General features: G+C 38.4%; 1 protein-coding gene and 1 pseudogene across 6 annotated transcripts in view; one reads left to right on the top strand and one right to left on the bottom strand.

Moving 5' to 3' along the window:
• RERE (arginine-glutamic acid dipeptide repeats) overlaps positions 1–17,986 on the bottom strand; it is a 409,293-nt gene that overhangs the window by 108,081 nt on the left and 283,226 nt on the right. For all 6 annotated transcript variants that reach the window (XM_043924145.1, XM_043924148.1, XM_043924149.1 and 3 more), the window contains 2 exons: positions 13,388–13,512; positions 12,209–12,308 (listed from right to left, as the gene is read on the bottom strand). In XM_043924145.1, coding sequence (XP_043780080.1) covers positions 12,209–12,308; positions 13,388–13,512 — 225 coding nt within the window. The remainder of the gene's footprint in view (positions 1–12,208; positions 12,309–13,387; positions 13,513–17,986) is intronic.
• On the top strand, positions 7,186–8,674 carry LOC122708063 (annotated as a pseudogene).

Genomic DNA, 17,986 nt, shown 5'->3' with positions numbered 1-17,986 from the left:
CAGAGCTGACCACAAGGAGGAATAAAATGGTTACACACACGTGAATGTGAAGTCACTTAGTCGTGTCCGACTCTTCGTGACCCCATGGACTGTAGCCTACCAGGCTCCTCTGTCCATGGGATTCTCCAGGCAAAAGTACCAGAGTGGGCTGCCATTTCCTTCTCCAGTATATATATATATATATATATATATATTTTCACATATTAATATACATAGAAATATACATATATAGAGAGAAATGTTCATTAGATACTGAGTTCATAGATGCTTACTGTACTATTTTTTTCCAATTTTCTGTACACTGGAATACTTTTCAAATTAAAAATGAGAATATTTTTATTATTTTATTTATATAAATATTTTATTTATAGGAAAAATATTTTTCCTATAAAAAACTATATTCCCTTCAATTTAAAATTTAAATTTGAGACAAAAATGCAACAAGAGATGGGAATACACAGTGAAAACTGAGGGCACTTAAGGAAATGGAACAGAAGCTTTCCAACATTCAAAGTCAAAAGAAAAAAAGATTTTTAAGTCACGTATGTATTATAACTCTGAACAAAGGCTTACTCAGTCCTATATTAAACTGCCTTTCTAACCAAGTAAACTCTATTATTTCAGAATTCTAAATTAAAAGAAAATAGGTCCACATATGCACACCAAAGGGTGGTAACTTCTGATACAATTATCAGATAAATAAATGACTTACCTGACAGAGGATATGATTCTGAATTACTTACAGAGGTATTTCCACTAAGTAGACATTCCTTGCACCTGCTAATACTCAAAAATATCTGTTGACTCACTTAAACCTCTAACCCCTCCAAAACCAAGTTCACACAGTCCAAAAAAATAATTGTGAACAATTCAAGTGAGGTATTTTCTCTACAAGTATAATCTAATATTTGCCAGCATACATTAAAGTCATAAGTATTTAATTATATTATACATGTAATTCTTTCAAACAAAAACAGAATCATACTTCAGTTTTGTAACTTGCTTTTACATTTTTCTTAATTTATGACAAGACAGTTTATTTCATGCTATCCAAGATTAAACTAGACGCCAAAAAGATTACCTACAACTGCGAGATCAATATTTGAGAAATTCCTACAAATCACTAGCCAATTCACTTTTACAGTAATACTTTCTATATTTTAGAAAATATGTTTGTTCATTCAGTGAGTACTACCATGAATGAACAGAAGTATTTTTTATTCTATACATTCATTAAGTCTCTCTAGATAAAGAACTGTAAGTCAGAATATGCAGAACTAGGAGAAAAGCTGATAGCTGACAGACAACTGCTTAGTTTTGGATATGGCACTAGCTATATAATAAAAAGCAAAGCAGTGACCTACCTATAAACACACCAAATCTACCAAGGAAGATTTCAAATGACTACCTACCAAGATTTGCTGTGAGTGTATTTTGTAAAGTGTAAAGAATAAGTAACTCCAACCTATCCTTCCTACTTTTCCTGACATTTTCTTCTGCCTCTAATGGACTAATTTCCAATTAATAATATAAACAAGTCATTACCTGTTGTGTGTGAATACAATGATTTTTCCATGCCAAATATGCCATGTATTGCTCCTAGAATCATTGCCTGGGAACATCAATGGTAAACAAAAGCTCTATGGCCATTTCCCAAGTCCAAAAATCCTGTTTACTTGATGCCACAGTCTCTACAGTCCAAGAACTGTCTCAGACAACTTAATAAGCAAGTTCTGGAAAAGGTGGATGACAAACATTAAAAGTCGATACTGCTGTGTGACAGCAGTGCGTCCATCTGCGTTTATAAGCATGTTGGCCAAACAGTACTAGGTTTACTGCATTACTCACACAAGTTTATGGGAAAATGTTAGGTTCTGCCATTTTTAAGCCAAATACATATCATCAAGATCCACTACCTAGTATTAGAGAGACTTTCCTGCACTTGACGCAGTGGAAAGGGGGCCTCCAGACAGAATTTCAGGTGTGACCAATGATGGTGTATGTTTCGGTTTCCCAGCCACAAAAAATACAGAGCTGCCTTAAAGAAGGAAAAACGAAAGAAACGGCACCAGGAACTGGCTAGACTGACAGATTCAGGTAATGGACTCACTCATCTTGTTTTCTTTGTATAAACTTGTTGCCCATACTGCAGCAAAATTGAGGCCCCAGTGTCAAAAGAGAGGTGTGTATCTGATGAAGTGCAGGGCCTGGTTCTTGCGAAGTTATTTTATAACCATGTTAGAGAAAATACTAATGTTTTAAATAAGACAGAGAAAGGTATGGTGAATCATTACTATTTGTAAAGAACATGATGTCACGGGTGTAAGAATTGTGAATTTCAACAGCTACTGAGTGTTAACTACTCAGTCGATGTTTTCCCAGGTACTGGTCAAGTATATTAATTAGACATTGTTCAGCTTTTTCTCAAACTGAAATAGAGTAAGGTACCTATATTGAGGCAAATGATAACTGAAACTATTGTTTTTCTTTTAACTATTTACAAACATAAAACTAGTGGTGGAACTTGACTGTAAACATACATAAAGAAAATCAAATAAAATCACACAACCCATTCACATCTACATAAATGTAATACTAGGGATTATATGGAAAAAAGTCTTAAAAATATTTGCACTGATAGCTGTTACTGGATTATGTGGTGTTTGTAGTGCTTTATTATTGTTGCCTTATAGTTGTTAAACACTTTTTTTCTGTTGGGAAAAATAGTGGAACCTTAATTTGTCCAATGATGATGATATGTATTTGGTTATACACATACACGTATATAAAAACTATACCATGGACAGAGGATGAGATGGTTAGCTAGTATAACAACTCAATGGACATGAATTCAAGCAAACTCCAGGAGATAGTGGAGTACAGGGAAGCTGGGCATGCTGTAGTCCATGGGGTCACAGAGTCAGACACGACTGAACAACAAATGCTGATAATCAGTTGAAAAGGTCTTGGTTATATGACAAAGCTTCAACTACATGGTCTCTTTCTACATCTTTATTTATACTACCATTAACAATATGAGGAGGATTCCAATATCCTGCTATGATATAAATACAACACTAGCAAAAGTGCTTGTCAAAACTGATTTAAGTAAGATGTTCTTAAAAATTATTGGAGATAATTGGATAAAATTATTGGATTTCCATAAATAGAAAGCATGTAGCATATCAACTAATACTCTTCTGATCCAAAATCCTGACAGACCAAAACTACCACCCTCTAACCAAGTAATGGTGACTAATCTGAATGGAGTATAATAAAAAGAGGAGAATTTAAGTAAAGGGTGTTAGGGTGGAATCAATTTAGGAGAATCCTGATCATATAATTTGTGTGCTTAGTCACTCAGTCATGTCTTTTGGACTCTCTGCAACCTCATGGACTGTAGCCTACCAGGCTCCCCTGTCCATGGGGATTCTCCAAGAAAGAATACCGGAGTGGGTAGGTATTCTCTTTTCCAGGAGATCTTCCCAACTCAGGGATAGAACACAGGTCTCCTGCACTGCAGGTGGATTCTTGACCGTCTGAGCTACTGGACAAACGATAATAAAAGGACCTTTTGGCAACACAGTATTTGGGAGCTGGGTAATACTCAACATCCATTTAAGTCTGGAGCACTGCAAAGCTAATTCAGGGCCAAGTGCTTCAGGGAAGTCCATTTACAAAGAACAAACAGAAAATCTCTGAGAGAAGTTCTATAGACTTAAACTTAAGTTTTAGAATGAAAGAGAAGAACATGAAAATGATTCTGAGTGTAGGCTTACTCTGATGTGCCAACTTTACAACACCAAGTTCTGGGTGATCAAATGTGATTTGGACTTGAACCTGATTTACTTATTCCATCATTCAACAAATATTTAGTGTCTCTTTCCACCATGTACCAGACATTGGGTTATAGCTCAGAAAACAAAAATGATTAATACTCAATGGTTAACAAACAGTGATATTTATAGATCAGAGATAAAAACAAACTATTAAGTGTTTGGAAGCCTTTAATCCTCTGTTGAAGGAGATGTGGGTGTGCATAAATAAGTAAGCAAACACATACATACTCTCGTGAATATGTAAAAAGCTTAATCCAAATATCTAACAGCCACCCATATTTCAGGGAATAAAACTGTCCAGGCAAAGGTGAAATCTTTGCTGCATGATTATAAATTTTACTTATATATAGTGAACATACATATGTTTAGTGTTAGTGAAAGTAAACATAAGAATGCAAATAAGTTTCTGAGAAAGAGAAGTCAAAGAATCTGAATTTTATTAGGAAATGGGAAAGATATCTGAGCTCAAAGAATAAAATCCAATATCAATTTAGTAAAAATAAGTCAGAATAGTATCTTCCAGGAAAACTTACCCTCAAGCTATGGGGCTCTGCTGCAGCTTCCAAGCATAAATATAAAGGTCTACTTTGTATTAATAAGAGACCAAATAAATGTAAGCATTTAAAGATGGCTGAATTAATCTCATTAGAATACTATGGGCCATTTATATACTACACAGCAATTATGTTCAAGAGTTACATATAAGCTAAATGTGTACAGATAAGCCTAAATGAAACTGATATGGGGCCTCCCTGGTGGCTCAGTGGTGAAGAATCCACCTGCCAGTGTAATAGACACAGGTTCGATCCCTATTCCTGAAGATCCCACATGCCGTGGAGCAGCTAAGGCTGTGCACCACCACTACTGAGCCCTTGCCACAGAGCCCATACTCTGCAACGGAGAAGCTGCAACAATGAGAAGGCCACACACCACGGCTACAGAGTAGCCCCTGCTACCACAACCAGAGAAAAGACTGTGCAGCAAGGAAGACTCGGCACAGCCAAAATAAATAAATAATTTTAAAAAATATTTTAATTAAAAGAAAACTCCTTAAAGAGAAACATACAGAAACATTTCTATCTCTGACCTTTCAGAGACAGCATCATTGCTTTGTCATATTTTAACATATTATTTAACATATGCTATGTATGTTTATAAATAAAACAATTCTGCATTTTTAGGCATTCACAATTTAAAATAAAATAGTAAAACATAATAAAACATATTATGAGCAATGAAGAATTGATGCCTTTGAACTGTGGTGCTAGAGAAGACTCTTGAGAGAATCCCTTGGACAACAAGGAGATCAAACCAGTCAATCCTAAAGAAAATCAACCCTGAATACTCATTGGAAGGACTGATACTAAAGCTGAAGCTCCAATACTCTGGCCAACCTGATGTGAAGAGCTGACTCACTGGAAAAGACCCTGATGCTGGGAAAGATTAAAGGCAAGAGGAGAAGAGGGTGATGGAGGATGAGATGGTTGGATGACATCACAGACTCAAAGGACATGAGTTTGAGTAAACTTCAGGAGTTGGTGATGGACAGGGCAGCCTGGCATACTGCAGTCCATTGGGTCGCAAAGAGTCAGACATGAGTGAGTGACTGAACAACAACAACAAAAACATATTTTTGCTGACATACATTAAGAAGTATGCCCATAATTACTAAGAATACCCTCTTGTAGTAAGAGAAGCCAACATATTTATTACGTATTCTTCCTTTATAACAGTACAAAACTTTTTTATGTAAGAAGCAAAAAGCTAAGAAATACATATTAATGATAATGAGCAAACAAAGAACTGTGTGCCTATTTTACAAGTTCACCACTAAATCAACAGTAACATCGTGTGGCCATAAAAGTAACAATATATTAACTACTTCTGTGATTCTCCAATGACACTAGCTGTGCTATTAAAAAAGTAAGTGGCTTAAGTTTCATACAACCGGAGAATTATCTGCACTGTTAAAATGGACTAAACACTCCAAACAAAAGGTAGAGCTTGCCAGATGGGATAAAAAAGCAAGAAACAACTAGAAAGCTAAAGTACACAGGGGAGGTACTTTAAACAAACAAACAAACAAACAAAAAATCCGAAGTAAGAAGCTGGAAGAAGACATACCAGATGCAGACAAGAGGCATAAGAAAGCTAGAGCACTGTATTAATTTCGGACAAAACTGAATTCAAGACAAAGGGTATCACTAGGCACAAAAAGGATCATACCAAAAGAGGAACAGGCTTAGTACATAGAGCAACATCAGTATTAGAAATGTTCATACACCTAGTAATACAATTCCCACACACATGAAGCAAAACTAACAGAGACAAAAAGAGAAATAACCAAATTCACGATCACAGTGAAAGACTTTAATACATCCCTCAGTAACTGACAACACAACTAGATAAAAGAATGAACTTCCCTGGTGGCCCAGTGGTTAAGAATCCACCTGCCAATGCAGGCAACAGGAGTTTGATCCCTGGTCCGGGAAAATCCCACAAGCTGCGGAGCAAGCTCACCACGTTCTAGGGTCTTGCTCCACAACAACAGAAGTCACCGCAATGAGAAGCCCACATGCCACAACTAGAAAGTAGCACCCACTCTGTGCAACTAGAGAACAATCGGCATGCAGCAAAAAAGACCCAGCACAGTCAAAACTAAAATAAATAAATAAGGCAGAGAAGATCTGAATGATAATATCAACTACCCCAAAGAAACTGACAATTATAAAACAGTACACCAAATAACTGCAGAATAGAGGTTCATTACAAGTGCACATGGAACATTCACAAGATAAATCACATGCTGAGACAAGAACTAAGTCTCAGATCTCAACAGATTGAAATCTCATTGGGTACTCTTTGATCACAACAGAACTAAATTAGAAATCAATAACATTCCAAAAGGAAGGAAGGAGAGAGGGAAAAAAAAATTCTAAGTCCATGTTAATTATACAATTTAATTCTACACAATCCACAGGTAAAAGAAGAAATCACACATAAAATTTTTTTAAAAATTTTTAACTAAAAGGTTATAGAAGAACAACAAATTAGAATTTGTGTCAGTTATTTAAGACCCCACCTTAGGAAGCTAGGAGAAAAAATATTCAAATTAACCCAAAATAAGTGGAAAAGAAATAATAGAAATAAGATTGAGAGATCAATGAAACAGAAAACAACAGAGGGGGGAAAAAAATCAAATGAAACCAAACACTACTTATCTGAAAAGATTAATAATATTGATAACTCTCTATTAAGAATGACTAAGAAGAGAGAAGATGCACGCTGCTTTGTCTTCTTTCTGCTATCCTTTCCACTGTCTGGAGAACTTTCCTCCCTGGGCACAATGGCAACTCTTATAGAAAAACTGATTGCACCAGTTGCAGAAGAAGAGGGAACGGTTCCAAACAATAAGATCACTGTAGTGGGTATTGGACAAGTCAGTGTGACATGTGCCATCAGCATTCTGGGGAAGTCTCTGACTGATGAGCTTGCTCTTGTGGATGTTTTGGAAGATAAACTCAAAGGAGAAATAATGGACCTGCAGCACAGGAGCTTATTCCTTCAGACACCAAAAATCGTGGCAGACAAAGATTACTCTGTCACTGCCAATTCCAAGACTGTGGTGGTTAAGTGCAGGGGTTCACTAGCAAGAAGGGGAGAGGCACCTGCAGATATTCTCACATACGTTACCTGGAAATCAAGTGGATTGCCCAAGCACTGTGTGATTGCGAGTGGATGTAATCTGGATTCTGCTAGATTTCGCTGTCTTATGGCTAAAAATTAAAAGATGCTTCCTCCTTGGAAGAAAAGCTATGACCAACCTAGACAGCATACTAAAAAGCAGAGATATTAATTTGCCAACAAAGTTCCGTCTAGTTAAAGCTGTGGTTTTTTCAATAATCATGTATGGATGGGAGAGTTGGACTATAAAGAAAGCTGAGCACCAAAGAATTGATGCTTTTGACCTGTGGAGTTGGAGAAGACTCTTGAGAGTCCCTTGGGCTGCAAGGAGAGCCAACCAGTCAATCCTAAAGGAAATCAGCCCTGAATATTCATTGTAAGGACTGATGCTAAAGCTGAAACTCCAATATTTTGGACACCTGATGAGAAGAACTGACTCACTGGAAAAGACCCTGATGCTGGGAAAGATTGAAGGCGGGAACAGAAGCAGATGACAGAGGATGAGATGGTTGGATGGCATCACAGACTTGATGGACATGAGTTTGGGTAAGCTCCGGGAGTTGGTGACGGACAGGGAAGTCTGGGATGCTACAGTCCATGGGGTCACCAAGAGTTGGACACAACTGAGTGACTGAACTGAACTAATGGATGAAAAACTTGGCATTCATCTCAGCAGCTGCCACAGATGGATTTTGGGAGAACATGGTGACTCAAGCATGGCTGTGTGGAGTGGAATGAATGTGCCCAGCATTTCTCTCCAGGAAGTGAATCCAGAAATGGGAATAGAGAATAATAATAGTGAAAACTGGAAGGAAGTACATAAGATGGTAGTTGAGAGTGCCTATGAAGTCATCAAGCTAAAAGGATATACTAACTGGGCTACTGGATTAAGTGTGGCTGATCTTACTGAATCCATGCTGAAACATTTATTCAGGAATCATCCAGTGTCAACAGTGGTGAAGGGCATGTATGGGCATTGAGAATGAAGTCTTCCTGAGCCTTCCATGTATTCTGAATGCTCGGGGGTTAACCAGTTTACCAACCAGAAACTGAAAGATGAAGAGGGTGACCAACTCAAAAATAGTGCAGATACCCTGTGGGGCATCCAGAAGGACTTAAAGGAACTGTGGCTTCTGATGGCAAGGCTGTAGAAACTTAAAACTACAGTGTAATTAACCACAAGCCTTTAGTTTGTGTCTGTGTACATGGAGCACAGTTCTCTTTTGTCTTCCTAAGTCTGTGAATCTGGGCTCCCAGAATCAAGTCTTGTGGAGGATGCTAAATAACTGAAATTCTAACACACTACTAACGGGAATGTAAAATGGTACAGCCACTGTGGAAACTTGTTTGGTAAGTTTCTAAAAAGCTACCAGCACTGCCAGGTATTTACTCAAGAGAAATGAAAATACATGTTATAAAAAAAGACTTGTGTAACAATTCATAATGGCCAAAAGCTTGGAAAAAACCCAAATGTCCATCACCAGGTGAAAGGATAAAATACTACGGATATCCATAGATTGGAATACTACTCAGCAATAAAAAAGGCATGCACTACTGCTAATGTGACAACATACATCTACTATAAAATTACTGGGCTGAAAAACTCCAAAACCCAAGTATTACATATAATATTATTCTAATTCATGCAACATTCTAGAAAATGCAACTGATCTATAATGAGAAAAATGTATCAGTGGTTATCTGAGGCTAGAAGCAGCACAGGATTATAAAAGAGCATGAGGCAACTTTTGGGAGATGCTGGAAATGATTTCTACCTTGAACACTGTAGTAGCTTCATTGGTATACACATCTAAAAAAACTCATCAAATTATATACTTTAAATGAGAGCAGTTTATTATACAAAAATTACACTCCAATAAATATTTTTAATATACACTAAAATTCTCATTTGGGAATAATGAAGAAAAATCTCAATTAAATAATCCAGAGGAGCTTATATTTAAAAATAGGTCCATATAATGGTAATATGGAAAAGGAAATGGCAACCCACTCCAATATTCTTGCCTGGAAAACCCTAGGGACAGAGAAGCCTGGTGGACTACAGTCCACAGGGTCATGAAGAGTCAGACCTGACTGAGCATGTACACTCAAAATCGTAATAAAGAACAAACAGTTCAAAAATGTTCTATTAGTGACTGCAGTTTTAAACATTAAACTCTTTATTTGGGGAGTTGGTGATGGACAGGGAGGCCTGGCGTGCTGCAGTCCATGGGGTCGCAAAGAGTCAGACAGGACTGAGCGACTGAACTGAAATTCAAACAGTCCTACTGGGCTACTAAATATCCTATAATGCAGCCGCACTGCAGATTCCATATACTTTAAATTTCTACACTGTCCTGGGAAACAGGAAATAGACACAGGTTTATTCTAAGTTGATAAATGCTTTACATTGTTTTGACTTTATGCTATACTTTAAGAAATAATAAATACTTCTCACATGACAATGAATTTATCTTTTTAATTTACTACTTAACATAACTCAAAACACTCTTATTCCAAGGAATGTGAAATAAACATTAGCTTCTCTCAAGATTTTTCCAATCACTTCACTTCTCATTAAAGAAAGTGCCTGCAACTAAAACGCTCCATGAACCAGCACAACAAAAGTATAAAAATTAAAACAGCCACTAAATGTTTCCATTCATCATAAAATGAGCACACAACTTAGTCTTTTGATGGCTAAATGCACTTGTATTGCATAATCCGACACCTGAGCCACCCTGGGCTCGCCTAGGCAGGAAGAATTTCAAATGATGAGAAGGTAAGCTTCACAGAAACAAAAACTCATAAACCAAAACCCTCCGGCAATGCTTAAGAAAATTTCAGAAGGAACTTGCTACAAAGGACCACAGGCAAAAATAGCTCAAATTATTTCTGTACAAAAGTATGTTCCACAGAATCTTTAGATGGGTTGGAATAAGACAGAGAATAAATCAGATAAATTCAGAAAAAGTGTCAAAAGCAGACATTTAATTAAATATGGCAACATTTTTGTTACTCAAAATTCAACTGATCAGCAGAGTCATGAAGGAGAATTTTTTTTCATAAAGCTTTTATACCAAAACCCAACAGAAAACTAGCTCATTTCAAAGAGTTACTTTGAATATACACACATTTTTTAGGGTATTTTGAATTCACAGACATTCACAGCTACATCTGCCATAACCACTGCTGGCAGATTCATCATTTCTGAGTCTCAGTTTTCTCATCTGTAAAATAATCTCAAAGGCCCCCTCTGGCTCTATCACTGTATGTTCAGAATAAGGATTCCTTATAACCACAAAAATTCTAAGTAGCAAATAGGTGAGAAAGTAAATGGGAACATGAAAATCATTCACTTATTTGGAACATGGCTTATGCCCAAGCAAGGTGATTCAACCTCCAATATATAAGAGACTATTATAATGTTATGTAACACTCAAGAAACATAACTAGACCAGGAATAAAAACCGCTATGTCATTCAGATATCTACATGTTTCCCCAACAACAAGTTGTACAGCAGGAAGATCCCTAAATTGGGGTCTGTTACCAACTTTTTGGATTGTTGACAATAATCATACAAGTCACCTGGTCTTCCTGTGCTTTGGATTCTAATCTATTTAGAGACTGGAACAGGTGACTGAAAGAAGTTCCTTCCAATTACAGTAACCTCTCAAGAAAAAGACAGACAAAAAGGGTGCTTAAATGAAACTTAATCATCACCAAGAGTTGCTCAGCCTCATCTTAATATCCTATCTAGTATATAGAACCATGCAGACTCTTTGTGAACAGATCAGAAATCCATAAAAATTCGTTATATTTCAGACCTGATCGTTCCACATTAATGAACACACAGGAGAAGAACTGTTTCAAGGAACTATGACACACTCATTGTCCTGTGCAGCCCCACAGGATATTCTCTGAGGTCAAAAAGGAGCGTCCACAGAAGTAAACTGGTTTCAGGAATCCTGCTGCTAGCAGCGGCTCAAGCTGGGTTATTCTGAGCTGCCGTGGAGTCATAGGATTAAAGCAGATGACTGCTCACACAGGATATGTGATGCAACCAACTCAGTACCGTTATGCTCGTGGGTTACATTTTACTTTAGTTTTTTTTTAAGGATTATTATTTTTTTTTTAATTTAACTTTGTTTTATAAACATCTGAAATATTTACATGGCTCCAAAGCCAAATCTATAAAAACCAAATTTGTTCAAAGAATATTAAGGCTTGGAAAGCAGGGCCTCTGGATTCACACCTTAAGTGTATGACCATGGATTGTGACTCCATTGCTCTCAACTCACTTGCCTGGGTCCACATGGTGGTAATAATGGAGCCTTCCTAAAAGGGGCGCTGTGAGGATTCAGTAAGATCACTGTGCCTACTACTGGGCTTGTGAGATCTCAGTGAACTCTGACCACTATCACCAGGCTCTTGGCAGAGGCTCACCACAGTCCTGGAGCGCAGACGCAGGTCACAAGGTCAATTTGGAGGTGCCACATCACTGGCCAAGGTCATGGAGCCCACCACCGGGACCACGACTCCCATCTTTCAAGTCCAGCAGCACCCCACAGCACTGCCTCCTGAGACTTCAGACCCCTTCATGGACCATCACCACAGACTCCCTGTGGCCGGCACAGAAGAAAGAAGAATTTGCTTCCCACCTAGGGAACTTCAAAGGTCTCACCGTATTCAGTGCGTTGAGGGTGGTGTCATCCCGCGAAGCCGCCACACAGCCATCTTCCGTGGAGCCTCCGTCACACATCCCGGCGAAGGCTGCCATGCTCCTGTGGAGACGGGAAGAGAAGACAGCAGAGCAGACATTTCAGCCCTCGGTTCTCAGAGCACAGCTCCAGCCCAGAACAAACTCCACCACTATATGCGCAATTAAGCCAGAGTTCTCAGGCCTGCTTCTGCTCTCATCTTAAACATTTTTTTTTGTTTCTCGGCAGTTCACTATTTACTCACTGAGAAAGAGAAATGTTATTCTCATTCGATTCCATTTGTTTTTCTTCCCATGCTTTATCAGTACTTAGATTTTAGTTTTGAGGGCGTGAATAATCTAAAACTATCTGCCAGAATGGTCAGCTAGATTATAAACTTTTGAAAGGTCAGTCTCCAGAAAATATGTAAAACTGAATCCTTTGAAATTTTACTTAACTCTTCTCATGCTGTACATTAACCATCTCTAAGCAAACGTGGAAGAGGTGAAAAAAACTCTCAGTAGTCACCCCTGCCCTGAAGCCTCCATCTCTGCTGTAGCCTCCAAGTTACACTGCTGACCGCACAGCAGCCAGAGTTACATCTCCATCACTGCCTTACTTCAACATTTTGGTTGCCTGTTGTTGATACTGCAGTGAGTGAGTCCCAGAAACCCCTGCAGACAAAGAAGGCCCTGCCTGCACTGTGACATGTCTGGGACAGACGTGAACTTCTCATTTTGTAATTTAGGCATTTTCAGGTTAGCAAGTATTCATATAGGTAAGCCCTCAAAATGGAAAGTTTAGGTCGGATACCAATGAACAGCCATGGAACAAAGAAATATGGAATGGAATTTTAAGATGCACTGAATGAGCCAATTACTCAATTGTATTAAGAGCGTTGATACTGGAATGTGTGACTTACGATGTTTTCTTTCTGAAAAGTTCTAAAATCTGTGTTGGGGCAAACATCAAGGAGAAAAAAGTGACTTCAACATCGAAAGTTGTGTTTCTCCAGTAAGAAGGAGCAGGGCTCTGATTACAGAGAGCATAACAAAACGTAAAGCCAGAGAATGCCCAATATATAAATACAACTTCAAGGGAAAGGGGAAAGTTTACTGACCACTCATCAATTCAGAAAGCAGGAGGATGTGGACTCCTATTACCTTGCTGCCCTCAAGTACATAAGGAGGTCACAGTCATTAACACCAGGCATCCAGACCAGTTCCTCATGCTGGGTCACAGTGTCTCCATCGGGAGAAGGGAATGGTTGCAGGTCGGGCAGTTTGGCCTGTAAGACAGGGATGAAGAAGTCACAATCAAGGTATGTTCAAAGAGCTGCCTGTGCAGGCAGGCCTTGGGGATAGACACAGTAGCTAATTGAACCTCTTTCTTTAAGCAGTACTGAAATAACTGAAAACTCATGAGTCACTGAAGCTGGCCCATTGCACACTCTGGGATCGTTTCACCACAGGAGATTTCATAATGGACTTGATCTCTACTTAAGGAACCGCTAACAGTGTCAATGTAAACTGGTGCCAGCATGGTCCGTAGAGGGAAAAAGAAGTGGGCACATGTGAATAAAGAAGTAACAAAACAAAAAATGTTTTGGGAATAAGAGCTCCTTGATAAAGAAAAAGAAGGGAGAACCACACACATCCAACAAAACACGTTTACCAAGATATATATATGTGTGTGTGTGTGTGTGTATATATATATAAAAAATAATAGAGTCTCACCTAAGGATGTGTACTAAAACAGTGAGTGAACTACTCTACAAACCAATGCTACTTTTACGAGTCAAGATCAATGGGTCACATATTAGTAGACATATTAATACAAAAAATCCATAAAGGTAACAACAATAAAACCAGGAGCATTAAATGATGGTGACAGAAATTGAATGAGCAGTGGTTCCAGGAGGAGAGGGCTGCTGGACAAGGGGCAGGCAGGAGCTTCTGAGATGACCCATGTTCTGTGCCTTGAAATGAACTGTCACAGAGAACTGAAGAGTATACCTAAGATACAAACAGGTCACTATACATAAAGGACACCTCAATTAAAAAATTTTTTTTGGAAAGCTGTGTTTGAAAAACACAGCTCAACAACCAAGATTCCAAGTCAATTCTGTTAGAAATTAAAATATTGGATTGGCCAAGAAGTTCGTTCGGGTGTTGGCATGCTGTTACGGAAAAACTGAAACAAAGATTTTGGCCAACCCAGTATTTCCAGCATTGTCTCACCCTCTACTACTGGAGCAGATCAAGTATAAACAGGCCTCATGACTGCTCAGAGGCCTATGAAAAGTCACCCATTTGCAAAATACACATGTTCTTATTTTCTCAAATCAAGAACATGGTCACATTAATTTAATATTTTAAATTAAGAGCTGCAGTTTAAAAGCTCCAGTGTCCACAGAAACTTAGGCAAAACTGTAAACGACTGAAGCAGGCAGAATGTACAGCCAACAAAAATAAAATGAGGGCCTCATGTTTCACTTTAAATGTTCTGCTGTCCACAGTAAACAGAATGCGACATCCCAGTTCAGACTTGCCACATTCCAAGTGCTCAAATCCATCCATGACAACGGCTCCCACTCTGAGCATGCACGTATTAGGTGTGAAGGGATCGGGGTGAGATGGAGAGAGTCCCATCTGGAGAACGCTGCCATGCAAGAGTGGGAACCAGTGCTCATACATCCTATGGGTTTCCCCAAAGTCCAGAAATCTTGACTTTAATGTGAAAGTTCATGGCTTTAAATGTTTGTTATTCAAGTTTTAAAAACTACTGTGTGGCAAAACTCAACATGAGTCAGCCATGCAGCTGGCAGGCTACTGTCTACACTTTCTGCTTCAGTCTATCTCCCAAGCCTCTCACTGTGTATCCGGTGCTGACCACACCCCTTCAAAATGGTGTGCTTCCTTAATTCAGTACTGAATTGGGAGCCACAGTGAGTTCTCCTAAAATTAAAGCACAACAGCAACTCACACCAAAAGGTCTCAGACATTTTGTACTAAGCTGTTTCCCTAGCACCACGTACAGTAGTTGGAGCAGTAATTCTCAAATAGTTGTTTGTGAAATTAATTTAAAAAAATACTATTGCTGTGGAGAAGAACCAACCCCTTCTAGAGAAAAAGGGACTAGAAATAGAATTTTCTTAGAGAAAAGAACATACATGCAGGTGGCTCTGAATCATAGGAAAAGATGGCCAACTGTGCTGACAAGAGAAATGCAAATTAATGACACCAAGATACCATTGCTGATCTATCAGACCAACACAGTGCCAAAGTGTGATGACACACGAGGCCATGTGCTGGCACGTGTCAGCATGAACACAAAATGGTCCAGTCTCTATGCAAGGGAATGCTGTAATAGTCTTAGAATTACATGTGCCCTCTAAGCCAGCCATTCCCCCTTCTGGGGATAATATAATATCCCAAAGACAACTGGGCAAAATATAAATTTCCATGCATAACCTGTTCATCACAGCATGACTTGTAACAGAAATGACTAGAAACAGCACAAATTCCAGATGATGGGGGCTGGAAGAAAAAGCTGTTTCTCCCATGCCAAGGGCTCCCAGGAGGTGGCAGAAGAGAATGAGGAGGGGCTTTGCATACTGCGGCCGAGGGAATGCCAGGATAGAGTGTCAGAAGATAAAAGAAAGGTGGCGGAAGTGTTTATGTTATACTACCATTTATCTAAGAACAAGGGGTGGGGGGGATACAAATAATGATAAATCAAAACCTTTAAACACTAACAATTATCTATCAGGGAGGGAGGGAACAGGAAAAGAGGAGACAGGGAAAGGTGAACTTTCTGAACACAATTCATCTGCATGTTTGGCTTTGGGGATGTGTATTTTACATAATTACAAAAACAAAGTTTAAAGAACAATTCCCTAAAACTCTAAAGCAAAATCAAATAAACCCACCTAACTATGTTTTGAGTTTGCTCCTCTCCAAGAATCAGTGGAAACAGTGACAGACTTTATTTTCTTGGGCTACAAAAGCATTGCAGATGGTGACTGCAGCCATGGAATGAAAAGACGCTTGCTCCTTGGAAGAAAAGCTATGACAAACCTAGACAGCATATCAAAAACCAGAGACATTACTTTGCCGACAGTAGGAGTCAAAGCTATGGTTTTTTCAGTAGTCATGCATGTATAGATGTGAGAGTTGGACCATAAAGAAGGCTGAGCACTGAAGAATTGATGCTTTTGAACTGTGGTGTTGGAGAAGACTCTTGAGAGTCTCTTGGACTTCAAGAATATCAAACCAGTCAATCTTAAAGGAAATCAATCCTGAATATTTACTGAAAGAATCGATGCTGAAGCTGAAGCTCTAATACTTCAGCCATCTGATGTGACCAGCCGAGTCACTGGAAAAGATCCTGATGCTGGGAAAGATCCTGGCAGGAGGAGAAGGGGATGACAGAGGATGAGATGGTTGGATGGCATCACTGACTTGATGGACACGAGTTTGAGAAAGCTCAGGGAGTTGGTGATGGACAGGGAGGCCTGGTGTGCTAGAGTCCATGGGGTTGCAAAGAGTCGGACATGACTGAGCGACTGAACTGAACTGAGGAATCATTTCAGATAACATTAAAACATACTAATTTGCTTAAAGAGCCTTAGTGGGATACATTCTAAGGCCAAAATAAAAACCAAATGCTAAGCTGTTTCCAATAATCATATTGTTTATAGCAGTGTGAGTACCATTATTCTAAGCTGCTATGTAAGTATTACAGGACTAAAGCAAATGAATAATTATTTTGATGTCATTTAAAAATTGGTTTTCTACCAGACAAAGATGCCACAAAAAAAGAAAACTACAGGCCAATATCACTGATGAACATAGATGCAAAAATCCTTAACAAAATTCTAGCAAACAGAATCCAACAACATATTAAAAAAATCATACACCACGACCAAGTGGGCTTTATCCCAGGAATGCAAGGATTCTTTAATATCCGCAAATCAATCAATGTAATACACCACATTAACAAATTGAAAGATAAAAACCATATGATTATCTCAATAGATGCAGAGAAAGCCTTTGACAAAATTCAACACCCATTCATGATTAAAACTCTCCAGAAAGCAGGAATAGAAGGAACATACCTCAACATAATAAAAGCTATATATGACAAACCCACAGCAAGTATCACCCTCAATGGTGAAAAATTGAAAGCATTTCCCCTGAAATCAGGAACAAGACAAGGATGCCCACTCTCACCACTACTATTCAACATAGTGTTGGAAGTTTTGGCCACAGCAATCAGAGCAGAAAAAGAAGTAAAAGGAATCCAGATAGGAAAAGAAGAAGTGAAACTCTCGCTGTTTGCAGATGACATGATCCTCTTTAGAGGATCCTTTAGACATGATCCTTTAGAAAACCCTAAAGACTCTTCCAGAAAATTACTAGAGCTAATCAATGAATATAGTAAAGTTGCAGGATATAAAATTAACACACAGAAATCCCTTGCATTCCTATATACTAACAATGAAAAAACAGAAAGAGAAATTAAGGAAACAATACCATTCACCATTGCAACAAAAAGAATAAAATACTTAGGAGTATATCTACCTAAAGAAACAAAAGACCTATACATAGAAAACTATAAAACACTGATGAAAGAAATCAAAGAGGACACAAACAGATGGAGAAACATACCATGCTCATGGATTGGAAGAATCAATATTGTCAAAATGGCTATTCTACCCAAAGCAATCTATAGATTCAATGCAATCCCAATCAAGCTAC

The sequence above is a fragment of the Cervus elaphus genome, chromosome 14 (genome assembly GCF_910594005.1).
Source record: "Cervus elaphus chromosome 14, mCerEla1.1, whole genome shotgun sequence".
Lineage (NCBI taxonomy): Eukaryota > Metazoa > Chordata > Mammalia > Artiodactyla > Cervidae > Cervus > Cervus elaphus.
The sequence above is the reverse complement of the archived record's forward strand: the minus strand, read 5'-3'. Positions and strand labels throughout refer to the sequence as shown.